At 38.4% G+C, this 14,703-nt stretch overlaps 1 protein-coding gene across 2 annotated transcripts in view; it reads right to left on the bottom strand.

The window, feature by feature from the left end:
- Positions 1–14,703, bottom strand: part of LOC150094967 (sodium/potassium-transporting ATPase subunit beta-2-like) — a 188,755-nt gene that overhangs the window by 100,586 nt on the left and 73,466 nt on the right. For both annotated transcript variants that reach the window (XM_090411287.1, XM_090411286.1), the window contains exons 4-5: positions 14,272–14,403; positions 4,220–4,410 (exon numbers count right to left, since the gene is read on the bottom strand). In XM_090411287.1, coding sequence (XP_090267413.1) covers positions 4,220–4,410; positions 14,272–14,403 — 323 coding nt within the window. The remainder of the gene's footprint in view (positions 1–4,219; positions 4,411–14,271; positions 14,404–14,703) is intronic.

Raw genomic sequence — 14,703 nt, 5'->3', positions numbered from 1 at the left:
ATACTTGATTGGAAGAGCTGTACTAGAGGAAGTAAGGGTAGACGAGAGATCTGGGGGGGGGGGGGGGGTGATTGATAGAAACTTGAAATTCAGGGAACATATTGCAAAGGTGGTGAAGGTAACTGAGAGGATTGCTGCAATACTAAGAGGGACGCTGACTTGCAGAGATAAAAGAGTTATCATTCCTTTGTATAAGACCCTGATCATACCACACTTAGACTATTGTTCTCAAATTTGGTCCCCAGGATTTGAAGGGGATAAATTAACTGTAGAAAGGGTACAGATGCAGATAACAAAGATGGTTTCAGTACTGTACAATGTTAATTATGAGGATCGGCTGAGGTAATGTGGGATGCAGAGTTTGGTGGATAGAAGAAGGAGAGGTGATATGATCATGACTTCTAAAATGTTGAGAGGCAGTTACAGGGTTGACACTGGGGAGTTCTTTCACTTGAAATTGTCAGAAGAAGTGAGGGGCAAGGGGTCATCCCTGGAAGTTATGAAAGGAAGCTGTGAGCAAGAGGGTAAGGAGTGGTTTCTTTGCATGGAGGATGGTTGAATTATGGAATGCATTGCCTGATAGAATGGTGAGAGCACAGTCAATGAGTTCAAGGAGTGGTATGATCGACTTGGTGCTTTCTAGGTTGAGCCTCCCACAATGAGTCTTGTGACTCCACAGAGACCTGAATCATAATTCAGGTCTAATTCGGAGGGTGCTAGTGAGCCAAGCGCTGCGGACGCAATTTGAAGAGCTCCTGATTCAGATAAGTTTTACTAGGAATAATTAAGTATACATGTGTAATTGTTTGAGTAAGAGCGGCTGTAAACGTTGTACGCTACCGGTATTATTAGTGTGGGGGATTTTTCTTGCCGAAACTAAATTACGAAATCGTTATTATTAGACCTAGTAACCTGCAGAGAGGATTAAAATGGCGGCGGCATTGTCATTCCATGATTTTAATTTAGATTTCAGTCGTTTCGTTAAGTGTGAGGTCTGTTATATGTATTCCTTCGATTACATAAATGATTTCTGGATGTTTAGTGCGGATGGAAGAAGGGTGTGTGCGAAGTGTGACCTGAACGAGGAACTGATGAATACAAATATGAAATTGGTGACAGAAAGTGTTAGTACCGATTGTGTCGCGAGTGCACGTTTGAAAGAGAAGGATGGTGGAAAGAGAGGCGAAAAAATGTTAAAAAATCAGGGAAAAAAAAAGAGCAATTTGAAAACCGTAACGGATGTTAAAAGGGACGAAAGTGAGGCGGAAAGAAACGAAATTGAGAGAACGAATGAAAGTAGAAATGCCGTGATGCAGAAATCGCAAGTGAAAAAAATCGAAAGAATAAATGATAACAAAAAAAGAATGAATGATGGCGAAAGTTGGATGCATGTTGGACCGAAAGTACTGAAACAAAGAAAGATGAATGACAGTAAAAGTGAGAAGAATGATAGCGAAAGTTGGATGCATGTTAGTCCAAAAGTACGGAAACAAAGAAAGATAAATGAGAGTGAAAGTGAGAAGAATGATAGTGAAAGTTGGACATATGCTGAACCGAAAGTACGGAAACAAAGAAGGATGAATTAGAGGGAAAGTGAGAAGAGGGGGTCGAGAGTTAGAAAGTTAGAAAGATTTAATGATAGAGAGAATGTGTCGCGAGATTCGGAAGGCGAATTGGATTGGATGAGGCAAGAAATGAAATGGATGCAGAATGAAATTAAGAGAATTCAGGTCAAAACTATTAAAATAAATCATTATGGCATGAAAGAGTTAACGAAAGATGAGCGAGCGGTGTTGTATGGCGACTCCATTATTAAAGGTGTGCTAGAGGATAAAATGCACAAGGTATGTTTTCCAGGCGGTAAAATGAGTCGAGTGATTGAGGCATTGGATATGAGGCGGGAGCGAGCAAAAGAGTTAATTGTATTAATTGGTACAAATGATTTAAGAGAGAACAAAGAACATGTCAAAATGAATGTCAGGAGACTTCTTGGAAAGATAAAAGAGAATAGTGTGACAAGAAGGGTAGTCAGTGTGTTGCCTAGGTATGATTGTGTTGAAATGAGGCAGAGAGCAAGGATTATGAATGATATTCTGGCTGAAATGTGTGAGGAGATGGGAGTACAGTTTGTTAATGTGTGGAATGAGTTTGAGGGACGAAGTGAGCTGTATGGGAGTGATGGACTGCATTTGAGTGGTTATGGTGTGAGTCGCTTGCAGAGACTGCTGCTGGAAGGTAGAGAAGTGGATAGAGAGAATGAATCAGATCGAGAGGGGAGTGATGTGGAAGGATGACATTGATTGGAGGAAATGGTATAAAGACAGCTGTTACAGAATGTGTGGTGGAGATACTTAATGAGCAGTTCATAAAGATCTTTCAATCTTGTGAATGTGACTTCATGGAGAGATTAAGAGCAGTTGATGGTGGGGAGGAGAGACTGACTGTAAGTGAGCAAGAGGTGTTTGGGGAGTTGAGTAAACTACATATAAACAAGGCTGTGGAACTTAATAATATATCACTGCGTATTCTGAAGGAATGTGCCAGAGAGTTGACACCTGCCTTGACATATTTTTTTAATATGAGTCTTGCACTTGGTCAAGTGCCTAAAGAGTGGAAGGAGGGCAAGATTGTGCCACTTCATAAAGGAGGTGATCGAACTCAAGCATCAAACTATAGGCCTATCTCTGTGTCAGGTGTTGTGGTTAAGTTGTTGGAGAAGCTTGTGAGAACTAGGATCCAGAGTTGGGTTGACAACAATGGTATAATCTTTGATGAACAGCATGGATTTGCTAAAGGGAGGTCATGTTTTAGTAATCTACTTACTTATTACAATAAAGTGACTGCTTCCTTGGACAGACGAAAAGGATACACAGTAATATACATGGATTTTGCAAAAGCTTTTGATGAGTGCCTCATGAAAGGTTGACAGTCAAACTAGAGCAGCTAGGGTTGGATATTAGATTGGTGCATTGGATTGGAGACTGGCTATCTGATAGGTATCAACAAGTTGTGTATGGGGTGCGATACCCAGGAAAAGGAAAGTCACTAGTGGAGTGCCTCAGGGGTCTGTTTTAGGGCCATTACTATTTAACTTGTATATTAATGATATTGGCGAAGATTTGGATGGAGATATTCAGTTGTTTGCAGATGATGCAAAGTTGGGAAGAACCATAAAGAGTGGTGAAGATGTTGTGGCCTTGTAAGAAGACTTGAATAAATTGAGTGATTGGGCAAGCAAATGGGGATGCAAGTTCAATGTTGCAAAATGTAAGGTTTTAAAATTTGGAAAACAAAGATAGGATGCAGAATTTATGCTTGGTGAGAATATATTGTTGGAAGTAGAGGAAATAAGAGATCTGGGGGTGATAGTGGATAAGGATCTAAAATTTAGGGGACACATCGCCAAAATTGTGAAGACAACACAAAGACTTCTGGGAATGATGCAGAGGACACTGATGTGTAGAAGTAGGGAGATTCTTGTTCCGTTGTATAAGGCTTTGATTAGGCCACACATGGACTGTTGTGCCCAGATTTGGTCAACGGGTTTTCAGAAGGATGAAGAGATGTTGGAAAGGGTCCAAAGGCGACTGACTAAGGTAGTTTCTGACCTCTGGAATGTTGAGTATGAGGAAAGATTGAGAAGATGTAATTTGCATCTTCTCAATGGAGAGAAGGAAGAGGGGAGATATGATAGAGATCTACAAGTTGGTAAGGGGTTGTTATAAGATCAATGGTGGAGAAGTTCTACAGAGAATAGTGGGAGATCAGGGGAGAACCAGAGGTCATCCCTGGAAACTGTATAAAGAGGGTGTGAGTAGGGGAGTGAGAGGCAGGTTTTTTTTATGCAGAGTTGTGAATGATTGGAATGCCTTGCCTGAGAGTGTGGTGTCTGCAAGGAGTTTGAGTGTGTTTAAGATATGGTATGATGAGATGTGTGTCTGATAAAAGTACCTCCCAGATGAGTCTTTGACTCCATGAGGCCTTGTTTAATAATAATAATATTAATAATAATGACAATCATAATAATAAAATGTAAAATGAGAAAATTATAGGTCACAGATCTCTGGGATATAAAAAGAATGAAATTTTTAAGACGTTACACTTATTTTAGCAGTAACATACATATCTTAGTTTTATTTAGATACAGAGGAACTCAAAACAACTTATTCTAGGTGGTCATGGAATCTCTCCTTATCTTTAAAAGTGGTACTTGGCTTACCTTTTCAATCCTTAGAAGGACACAAGGATTAAAGGTATTATTTTTTAAAACATATCCAAAATTATTAATCTCAGTACATTCTTCTCCTAGCCATGCTACATCAAAATAACAGGGTTTGTCTTTTGTTGGATTCTCTAACCAGCAATGAACATAAGACTTTCTCATTACTTCAGGACTAAGATCAGGATATTCTGCAAAAGAATTAAAAGCAATCTGATAAGGGTGATAGGCTACATCTTAAATCATATTATGAATTTATTCAGTCATATATTTCGAAATGGTGAAATATTATTATTAATTATTATTATTTATAAAGTCTCATTGCTTAGTCAGTATAGACAAAACCTTTTGTTTGGAAACACCTGAGTTTGAATCTTATCTAGGATCTAAGAACTTTAATCAAGGCTTTTCAACAGGATTATTATCAGGGTTTTCTGAAGGTGCATTAGCCAGTCTCATCTGAGGGTGCCAAGATTTTTCTTTCAGAAACTCAGGTTTTTCATTCTGCACACAGGCAAACCAGCCCTGTGATCACACACACAAGCTAGACATAAAATACTTGCCATTGGAGGAATGCAACAGAGTGGCAAACCAGCTGCATTAAATTTCCTAAAACCCCTAATCAGGGGATTCAAATTGTCCTAGATGGATGAGAATTGGATGGATATTTTTCATGACCTCCATGGAGTGATAAGACTCATTGTGGGAGGCTCATCTTCAACAACACAAAGTACATCACACCATTCTTTAAATTCATTCACTGTCTGAACACTCACCACCTATCAGACAATGCATTCCATAGTTCAACCACTCTATGCAAAAAAGCCACCTCACCTTCTTATTTATCATTTCCTTTTACAATTTGCCATGTATTTGTTCCTTCCCTTTGATCTACAATACAAAAAAATCTCTCCAATGTCAATCCTGTAAATATCTCACATTTTAAATATCTCATATTATTATTAGTATTATTATAAGAGACTTCCAGGGAGTCAGAGACTCATTGAGGGGAGGCCATATATCATTCATATATCTATCTGCACTCACAACCTCCAAAGGCAAGCCATTCCTGTCGCACTTTATCAAAGGAAAAAATTTGTCTCTCACTCCTTTCTTGATAGCATTCATTCTCAACTTCCATGGACGGCTTCTTGTCCTCTACCCACCCTCCATAAAATGAAAAAATTACATCTATTGGTATCCTGTATGACCCTTACCTCTCTTATTTCGCCTATCTTTCGCCTATCTTTCGCGCTTGACCCGCTAGAGGGGGCGCTAGTGGGTCAAGCGCTACGAACGTGTTTTGAAGAGCTCCTGATTCAGATAAGTTTTACTAGGAATAATTAAGTATATATGCGTAATTGTTTAAGTAAGAGCGGCTGTAAACGTTGTACGCTACCGATATTATTAGTGTGGGTTTTTTTTTTTTCCTTGCTTAAACTAAATACGAAAACGTTAATATTAGACCTAGTAACCTGCAGAAAAAAAAAAAAAAAAAGGGCGGCGGCATTGTCATTCCAGGATTTTAATTTGGATTTCAGTCGGTTCGTTAAGTGTGAGGTCTGTTATATGTATTCCTTCGACTACGTAAATGATTTGTGGATGTTTAGTGCGGATGGAAGGGTGTGTGCGAAATGTGACCTGAACGAGAAATTGATGAATGCGAATATGAAGTTGATGACAGAAAGTGCTAGTATCGATTGTGTCGCGAGTGCACGTTTGAAAGAGGATGGCGAGAAAGACAGGCGAAAAAATGTTAAAAAATCAGGAAAAAAGAAAAAGAGCGATTTGACAACCGTAACGGATGTTAAAAGAAACGAAATTGAGAGAACGAATGAAAGTAGAAATGGCGTGGTGCAGAAATCGCAAGTAAAAAAAATCGAAAGAATGAATGATAGTGAAAAAAGAATGACTGATGGCGAAAGTTGGACGCATGTTGGAACGAAAGTACTGAACCAAAGAAAGATGAATGACAGTAAAAGTGAGAAGAATTATAGCGAAAGTTGGACGCATGTTAGTCCGAAAGTACGGAAACAAAGAAAGATATGTGAGAGTGAAAGTGAGAAGAATGATAGTGAAAGTTGGACGTATGTTGGACTGAAAGTACGGAAACAAAGAAGGATGAATGAGAGGGAAAGTGAGAAGAGGGGGTCGAGAGTTAGAAAGTTAGAAAGATTTAATGATAGAGTGAATGTGTCGCGAGGTTCAGAAGGTGAATTGGATTGGATGAAGCAAGAAATGAAATGGATGCGGAATGAAATTAAGAGAATTCAGGTCAAAACTATTAAAATAAATCATGATGGCATGAAAGAGATAACAAAAGATGAGCGAGTGGCATTGTATGGCGACTCAATTATTAAAGGTGTGCTAGAGGATAAAATGCACAAGGTATGTTTTCCAGGCGGTAAAATGAGTAGAGTGATTGAGGCATTGAATATGAGGCGAGAACGAGCAAAAGAGTTAATTGTATTAATTGGTACGAATGATTTGAGAGAGAACAAAGAGCATGTCAAAATGAATGTCAGGAGACTGCTTGGAAAGATAAAGGAGAATAGTGTGACAGGAAGGGTGGTCAGTGTGTTGCCTAGGTATGATTGTGGTGAAATGAGGCGGAGAGCAAGGATTATGAATGATATTCTGGCTGAAATGTGTGAGGAGATGGGAGTACAGTTTGTTAATGTGTGGAATGAGTTTGAGGGACGAAGTGAGCTGTATGGGAGCGATGGACTGCATTTGAGTGGTTATGGTGTGAGTCGCTTGGAGAGACTGCTGCTGGAAGGTAGAGAAGTGAATAGAGAGAATGAATCAGATCGAGAAAGGAGTGATGTGGAAGAGCAGGAGAGTAAGACAGGAGAGATTGAAGGAGTGAAAATGAATGGGGAAGTGAGTGGTATGAGTATAGAAAATGAGAGAATGGGTGTGCAAGAGGAGCAGGGAAACGGCGAGGCTCAGGGTGGACAGGGATACACAGCATGAGAAAGGTGGATGCTCCAAGAGGAGGTGAGAGAATGTGTAGGCAGGAAAATAATGGGATGATCAGGGATCAAAAGGAAACAGATGGAATTGCAAAGGGTTCTAAAATGAAGAAGCAGAAAGGGAAATGGCCCCAGTCCAGCATGGAGAGATCACATCGAGTGAGTGGTATCAGTGGAACTGGCTGTAGATCCAGAAATGAGTTGTTGTGTTTGTATACCAATGCTAGAAGTATAAGAAACAAGGCGGATGAAATGGTTGCACTAATTGCATCTGTGCACCCAGAGATTGTCGGAATAAGTGAGACATGGTTAGATGAGGATGACATTCTGACAGGAATAGAGATGGAAAGGTATGATGTGTTTCGTGAGGATAGAAGGGGTAAAAAGGGAGAGGGAGTGCTATTGATGATAGAGAAAGAGTTATGTCCATACAAGGTAGAGATGCAAGAGGGAAATGGGGCCAGTGGTTTTGAGGCAGTATGGTGTGAGATAGAGGTGAATAGAATCAAATACTTGGTGGGATGTTGTTATAGACCTGGTAATGTGGATGGTGGTGATAGTGAAATGTATAGTCAAATAAGCCAAGCAAATAAGAAAATGGTGATCATTATGGGTGATTTTAATTATGGCAATATAGACTGGAATGAAGAGATAGCAACTGGAAGTAAAGAAAATGAGTTTCTTGAGTTTTTGAGGGATAACTACCTCAGACAGTATGTAACAGAGGGCACAAGAGGATTAAGGGTCTTGGATTTGGTCATCTCATCAGAGGATGTAATTATCAATGAGGTATCAAATCATCCACCAATTGGTGAAAGTGACCATGAGGTGATTACTTGGGTGGTTGCCAGCAGTGCAAGGACCCCTGTGAAAAAAGGGTATATGTGGAACTACAAGGGGGGTGATTATGAAGAGCTCAGGAGACAGCTTGCAGGTGTAGCATGGAATGAGGAGTTAGCTGGAAAAGAGATCAATGCAGCTTGGGGGATTTTCAAAAAATATTTAGTGGATGCAATGTCTAAATGTATACCATGGGTGAGAAGGTTAAATAAGTTAGGTGTGAGATGGATGAATAAAGAGATTAAGCATGCAATACAGAGAAAAAGGGCATTGTGGAGGCAGCATAAGAGAAGTGGAAGTAACCAATTTCATGAGTTCTACAAAGACCAGGCAAGGAGAGTGACTTGGTTGGTGAGAGTAGCTAAAGAGAGGTATGAACAGCAGTTAGCTAATGAAGCTAAAAAGAATCCTAGGGAGTTCTTTCGATATGTAGCCAGCAAAAGAAAGAATGATTATGGAAGGATGACATTGATTGGAGGAAATGGTATAAAGACAGCTGTTGCAGAATGTGTGGTGGAGATACTTAATGAGCAGTTCATAAAGATCTTTCAATCTTGTGAATGTGACTTCATGGAGAGATTAAGAGCAGTTGATGATGGGGAGGAGAGACTGACTGTAAGTGAGCAAGAGGTGTTTGGGGAGTTGAGTAAACTAGATGTAAATAAGGCTGTGGGACTTGATAATATATCACCGCGTATTCTGAAGGAATGTGCCAGAGAGTTGACACCTGCCTTGACGTATTTTTTTAATATGAGTCTTGCACTTGGTCAAGTGCCTAAAGAGTGGAAGGAGGGCAAGATTGTGCCACTTCATAAAGGAGGTGATCGAACTCAAGCATCAAACTATAGGCCTATCTGTGTGTCAGGTGTTGTGGTTAAGTTGTTGGGGAAGCTGTGAGAACTAGGATCCAGAGTTGGGTTGACAACAATGGTATAATCTTTGATGGACAGCATGGATTTGCTAAAGGCAGGTCATGTTTTAGTAATCTACTTACTTATTACAATAAAGTGACTGCTTCCTTGGACAGAGGAGAAGGATACACAGTAATATACTTGGATTTTGCAAAAGTTTTTGATAGAGTACCTCATGATAAGTTGACAGTCAAACTAGAGCAGATGGGGTTGGATATTAGATTAGTGCATTGGATTGGAGACTGGCTATCTGATAGGTATCAACAAGTTGTGTATGGGGGTGCAATATCCAGGAAAAGGAAAGTCACTAGTGGAGTGCCTCAGGGATCTGTTTTAGGGCCATTACTATTTAACTTGTATATTAATGGTATTGGCGAAGATTTGGATGGAGATATTCAGTTGTTTGCAGATGATGCAAAGTTGGGACGAACCATAAAGAGTAGTGAAGATGTTGTGGCCTTGCAAGAAGATTTGAATAAATTGAGTGATTGGGCAAGCAAATGGGGATGCAAGTTCAATGTTGCAAAATGTAAGGTTTTAAAATTTGGAAAACAAAGATGGGATGCAGAATTTATGCTTGGTTAGAATATATTGTTGGAAGTAGAGGAAATAAGAGATCTGGGAGTGATAGTGGATAAGGATCTAAAATTTAGGGGACACATCGCCAAAATTGTGAAGACAACACAAAGACTTCTGGGAATGATGAGGAAGACACTGACGTGTAGAAGTAGGGAGATTCTTGTTCCATTGTATAAGGCTTTGATTAGGCTACACATGGACTATTGTGCCCAGATTTGGTCACCTGGTTTTCAGAAGGATGAAGAGATGTTGGAAAGGGTGCAAAGGCGACTGACTAAGGTAGTTCCTGACCTCTGGAATGTCGAGTATGAGGAAAGATTGAAAAGATGTAATTTGCAGAGTCTAGTGGAGAGAAGGAAGAGGGGAGATATGATAGAGACCTACAAGTTGGTAAGGGGTTGTTATAGGATCAATGGTGGAGAAGTTCTACAGAGAATAGTGGGAGATCAGGGGAGAACCAGAGGTCATACCTGGAAACTGTATAAAGAGGGTGTGAGTAGGGGAGTGAGAGGCAGGTTTTTTTCGTGCAGAGTTGTGAATGATTGGAATGCCTTGCCTGAGAGTGTGGTGTCTGCAAGGAGTTTGAATGTGTTTAAGACCCGGTATGATGAGATGTGTGTGAGATAAAAGGACCTCCTAGATGAGTCTTTGACTCCATGAGGTCTTGTTTTAATAATAATAATAATAATATCTGTAGCAGATCAAAAGTTCTCAATCTCTGATTATAATATACATTCCACAGTCCTGATATCATCTTTAACACTTGCCATTGTACCTTCTCCAATGTATCTGCACTATCTCAGAAACCAGGAAATGAGATCTGCACACAATAGTCCAGATGAGCCTTGTAAAGAAGTAAAATTACTTCCTTATTCCTACATGTGTTTGTTGAAGCACTGCAATGGTCCTCTGAGCTAATTACAATCTTCACTATGTGGCTCCTGACATTCAACTTTAAATCTACTAAAACTCCAATATCCCTATGCCAATTAGTTTCTTCTGACATAATACTAACAATATAATAAGACACCAGATATCTCACTACACTAAAGTGCATAACTTTACATGTACTAACGTTGAATTGATAACCATTTCACATGCCCACGATAACAGTTTATTTAAATCATTCTGCAAGTACTGCATGTGAGTTGCATTCCTGATTACCCTGTTTATTCTTGTATGATCAGCAAGCAGCTGTATGTTGCCTGTCAAATCCTTCTCAATGTTATTAATGCAAAGACTGAATAATAATGGACCAAGTAATGATCTCTGAGGTACACCACTGGTCACATATTGCAGACTTGCTACCCCCCATTCACCACTTTTTGATATCTGTTAGTCAGCTGTCCTCTTATCTAAACTAGTAGTTTATAATTCAATCCAGTTTATATCTTCCAAATTATGGAACACCTTTTCAAGCTTAATCCTGTCAAAAGATTTAGCAAAGTCCAAAAGTATCATGGTGAATCCATTCCTGTTGTCTAACTCAACAGTCACATTATTAACTTGAGAAAGTTACTCAAACGTGACCTTCTCTTAGCTGTTAATTTCAAAGTATAGATTCTCTCTTAACCCATTTTTGTTTGCAATCTCTTACCACCTTTTTCAAAATCTTCACCACCACTCCAGAGATACTAATAGATCGATAGTTAATCACATCAGTCTTTGGAATGCCATTGTGAAATGGGATTATCATACATTTTTTCCACTCCTGCGGAATCTTTCCTATTCTAAAAATAATCAAATTATACAACCAGGTAAAAGGAATAGCCAGTTCTGCTGAACATTCTTTTAGTATCTTTGCTGATATCCTGATGTTCACTGTTTATAGTGATTGTGTCTTATGATATTTAAGATGAAATATTTACATAATAAATTTAATTTTTGCTGTGGTATATGTGTGTGATTCTATAGTTATGAATACTCCACAAAAATCACTCAAGCTGTTGATATTGTGATACTTGTGATACCCTTTGGTTGGGAAGACCAGAGTTTAATTCCTGTCTGGGACACAAAGAATCTTTATAAGGGCTTTTTTAGCTGAGGGAATGTTAGCCAGTTTCATTTGAAGGTAGAAGGGTTCATCCTTCAACACAGACCAATCAGCAAGAGAATACTGTACATACAATTGAGAAATATAGCACACCATGTAGACAGTAATAACCAATTCCTCACAGTATTAATAAAGTTTCTATGGTGCAACTAAGTGGCTTTGACAAGCCTTTGAGCCTAACACATAAGGGAAAATGATGATGAGATGATATGTAAAATGTTCCTAGCTTTATATACAAACTTGAAAAGCTTCTATGTGAGAGAAAGATCATTTTTAGTTGCATAGGTCATTTAAAAGTTAGATAATTTAGAAATCCTCTTCCGAAACTAAACACGGTCCTTTTTTACCACCTTAAGCATCCAATAAGCAGGATGAAGTCTCACAATTGGTAATAAAAATCATCTGCCATCTGAAGACTATTATTATTATTATTACTATTGGAGAGATCAATCTTTGAACAGACTGAGTCAATCAATTCCACAAACTCATTCCCTTTATTCCTAATGCTCTTAACATTTGTATACAGAAAAAATTAGTGCATTGTCAGTATTCTTATAGTCATTATTATTCCCCTCATGCTCCACCTTGCTCTGCATTGTAGTAGACCCTCTTATTTCTCAAGCCACTATTCCCACATGAGGCCATCCCTGCTACAATTCCTTGCAATTCTAGTTTTCCTGACCTGATATATTCACTTGCCCAGAAAACAACAGTCTTTCCAAATGCCTGCATCATTCTGCATTCAAATGTAATTGTTCTCTTGAATACATCTCTCTTCTGTCCTCAAATGTACCCCACGCATCCACATTTTCCAGACCACTCATCCTACACATTATCATTCCTCCACTCTGCATTATTCTGGGAATGATGCGGAGGACACTGATGTGTAGAAGTAGGGAGATTCTTGTTCCGCTGTATAAGGCTTTGATTAGGCCACACATGGACTATTGTGCCCAGATTTGGTGACCGGGTTTTCATAAGGATGAAGAGATGTTGGAAAGGATCCAAAGGAGACTGACTAAGGTAGTTTCCTGACCTCTGGAATGTCGAGTATGAGGAACGATTGAGAAGATGTAATCTGCAGAGTCTGGTGGACAGGAGGAAGAGAGGAGATATGATAGAGACCTACAAGTTGGTAAGGGATTGTTATAGGATCAATGGTGGAGAAGTTTTACAGAGAATAGTGGGAGATCAGGGAAGAACCAGAGGTCATCCCTGGAAAACGTATAAAGAGGATGTGAGTAGGGGAGTGAGAGGCAGGTTTTTTTTGTGCAGAGTTGTGAATGATTGGGATGCCTTGCCTGAGAGTGTGGTGTCTGCAAGGAGTTTGAGTGTGTTTAAGACACGGTATGATGAGATGTGTGTGTGATAAAAGGACCTCCCAGATGAGTATTTCACTCCATGAGGTCTTGGGGTAATAATAATAATAATAATATCTTTTACAAACATCTATGCCATCTAGTAGAATCCAAACCTGCAGCTTGTTGGTTGGAGAGTAGAGATGCTATCCACTCAGCAGCCAATCTGAGCAAATAATATCATCACAACATATCATAGTTAGACTTACATACATTCTAACATACATTCTACTTTGAGTGGAACATCCCATTTTTGAGATTTTTATCACAGCATTCCAGCTTTGTAGATCTATCCCAGGAACGGTATATAGATAGGCTTTATAATGTTGACAGTGTTAATATTGGACATAGTATTAACAATTTAAACTATCACCACTAAGAAAGATTTCCATTTCAAATTAACCATAGAAATGCATCCTACTCCATTGCCCTTGGTGAATGAAGTCATAATATTGCAAGATTGGAAACATGAGGACATCAAAGTGACTTTCAAACCAAAGAAAGTTATTGCTGCAATATGTCGAGAGATCTTTCCTACAAAACAACAAGGAAGTTGCACCTTCAATCTCTTGTTGCTGTCTATGCAACAGACAGAACAGGGGTGTAAAAAGATTTTATCCACTCTTACACTTTGCTATAAATATCAGCACAGAAAAAAGTTCTTAAGTGAAGCAATTCATATTTATTCATTTTTATAGGATTCATTTTTATTCATTTCTATAGGATTGATACAGTGGAAATGTTTCAGCTGTGTGATAGTGATGGAAGAACAAGAGGTCATCCCTGGAAATTAAAGAAGAGTGTGGTTAACAAGGATGTGAGAACAAGGTTTTTTGCCTGGAGGGTGGTGAATGAGTGGAATTCATTGCCTGACTTAGTTGTGAGTTCTTCATCTTTAAATGAATTCAAGAAGAGATATGATAGATACTGTTTTGCTAGTTTGGGTCTCCCGTGATGAGTCTACTGACTCCATGGAGATACCCATAATAATAATAATAATAATAATAACACAAAAGATATTCATAATTTAGCATATGTAATTTAATTTTTTTTTCAATGTCTGTAATACATCAAAGTAGTTGTCTAAACAATATAATAAGAATGTTATAAATAAGGAATGGAAGGAGAGAGTAGATATTTTGCATAGACAGTAGTAATGGTATTGTGGAAGGGTAAATAGAATGAGTATGCCAACGGAACAAGTTTCAAGCGAGACATAAAAGACATCAGAATCTTTTGATTCAATTGGAACTTAAAATAATATGAATATTGCTGTAAAAAAGTACAGAGTACAAATGCAAATTTTAAAAAAATATGATATATAACATGAATTTACCACTGAGCACTTGCTGAATGTCTGTAATAATGTTTCTTTCAACATTCTCAAGTGGGATATTGTATATATTCATCATACTGTAGGATTTTAAAGCTTCTTCATCATACAGTTTAGGATATACTTGAAGATCACCTATTAAAAAAAAAAAAGACATGGCAGCTGAAGACATTTAGTAATGCCCATATCTTCTTTTTTAAGCATAAACCTGTTAGAAGTGTTTTATTATCAACATATAATACCATACTGGTTTGCATAAATGATAATTTAGTGAAATAAGATAATCATTCCTATATCAATAGTTTCTAGAAATGTAGCATATGATGTATAGTACTTGCAGACATCTTACTGAAGCCTATAAATCTTAAATTTCATTTCTGTGAAATCGTACATAAAGCACTTTTACTTATATTCAGTTAGAAAACTTGTTGCTAA

Source organism: Typopeltis vanoorti, chromosome 21, assembly GCF_054136105.1.
Source record: "Typopeltis vanoorti isolate ZY-2024b chromosome 21, IOZ_Tvanoo_1.0, whole genome shotgun sequence".
NCBI lineage: Eukaryota > Metazoa > Arthropoda > Arachnida > Uropygi > Thelyphonidae > Typopeltis > Typopeltis vanoorti.
This window is presented reverse-complemented; position numbering and strand designations above follow the sequence as displayed.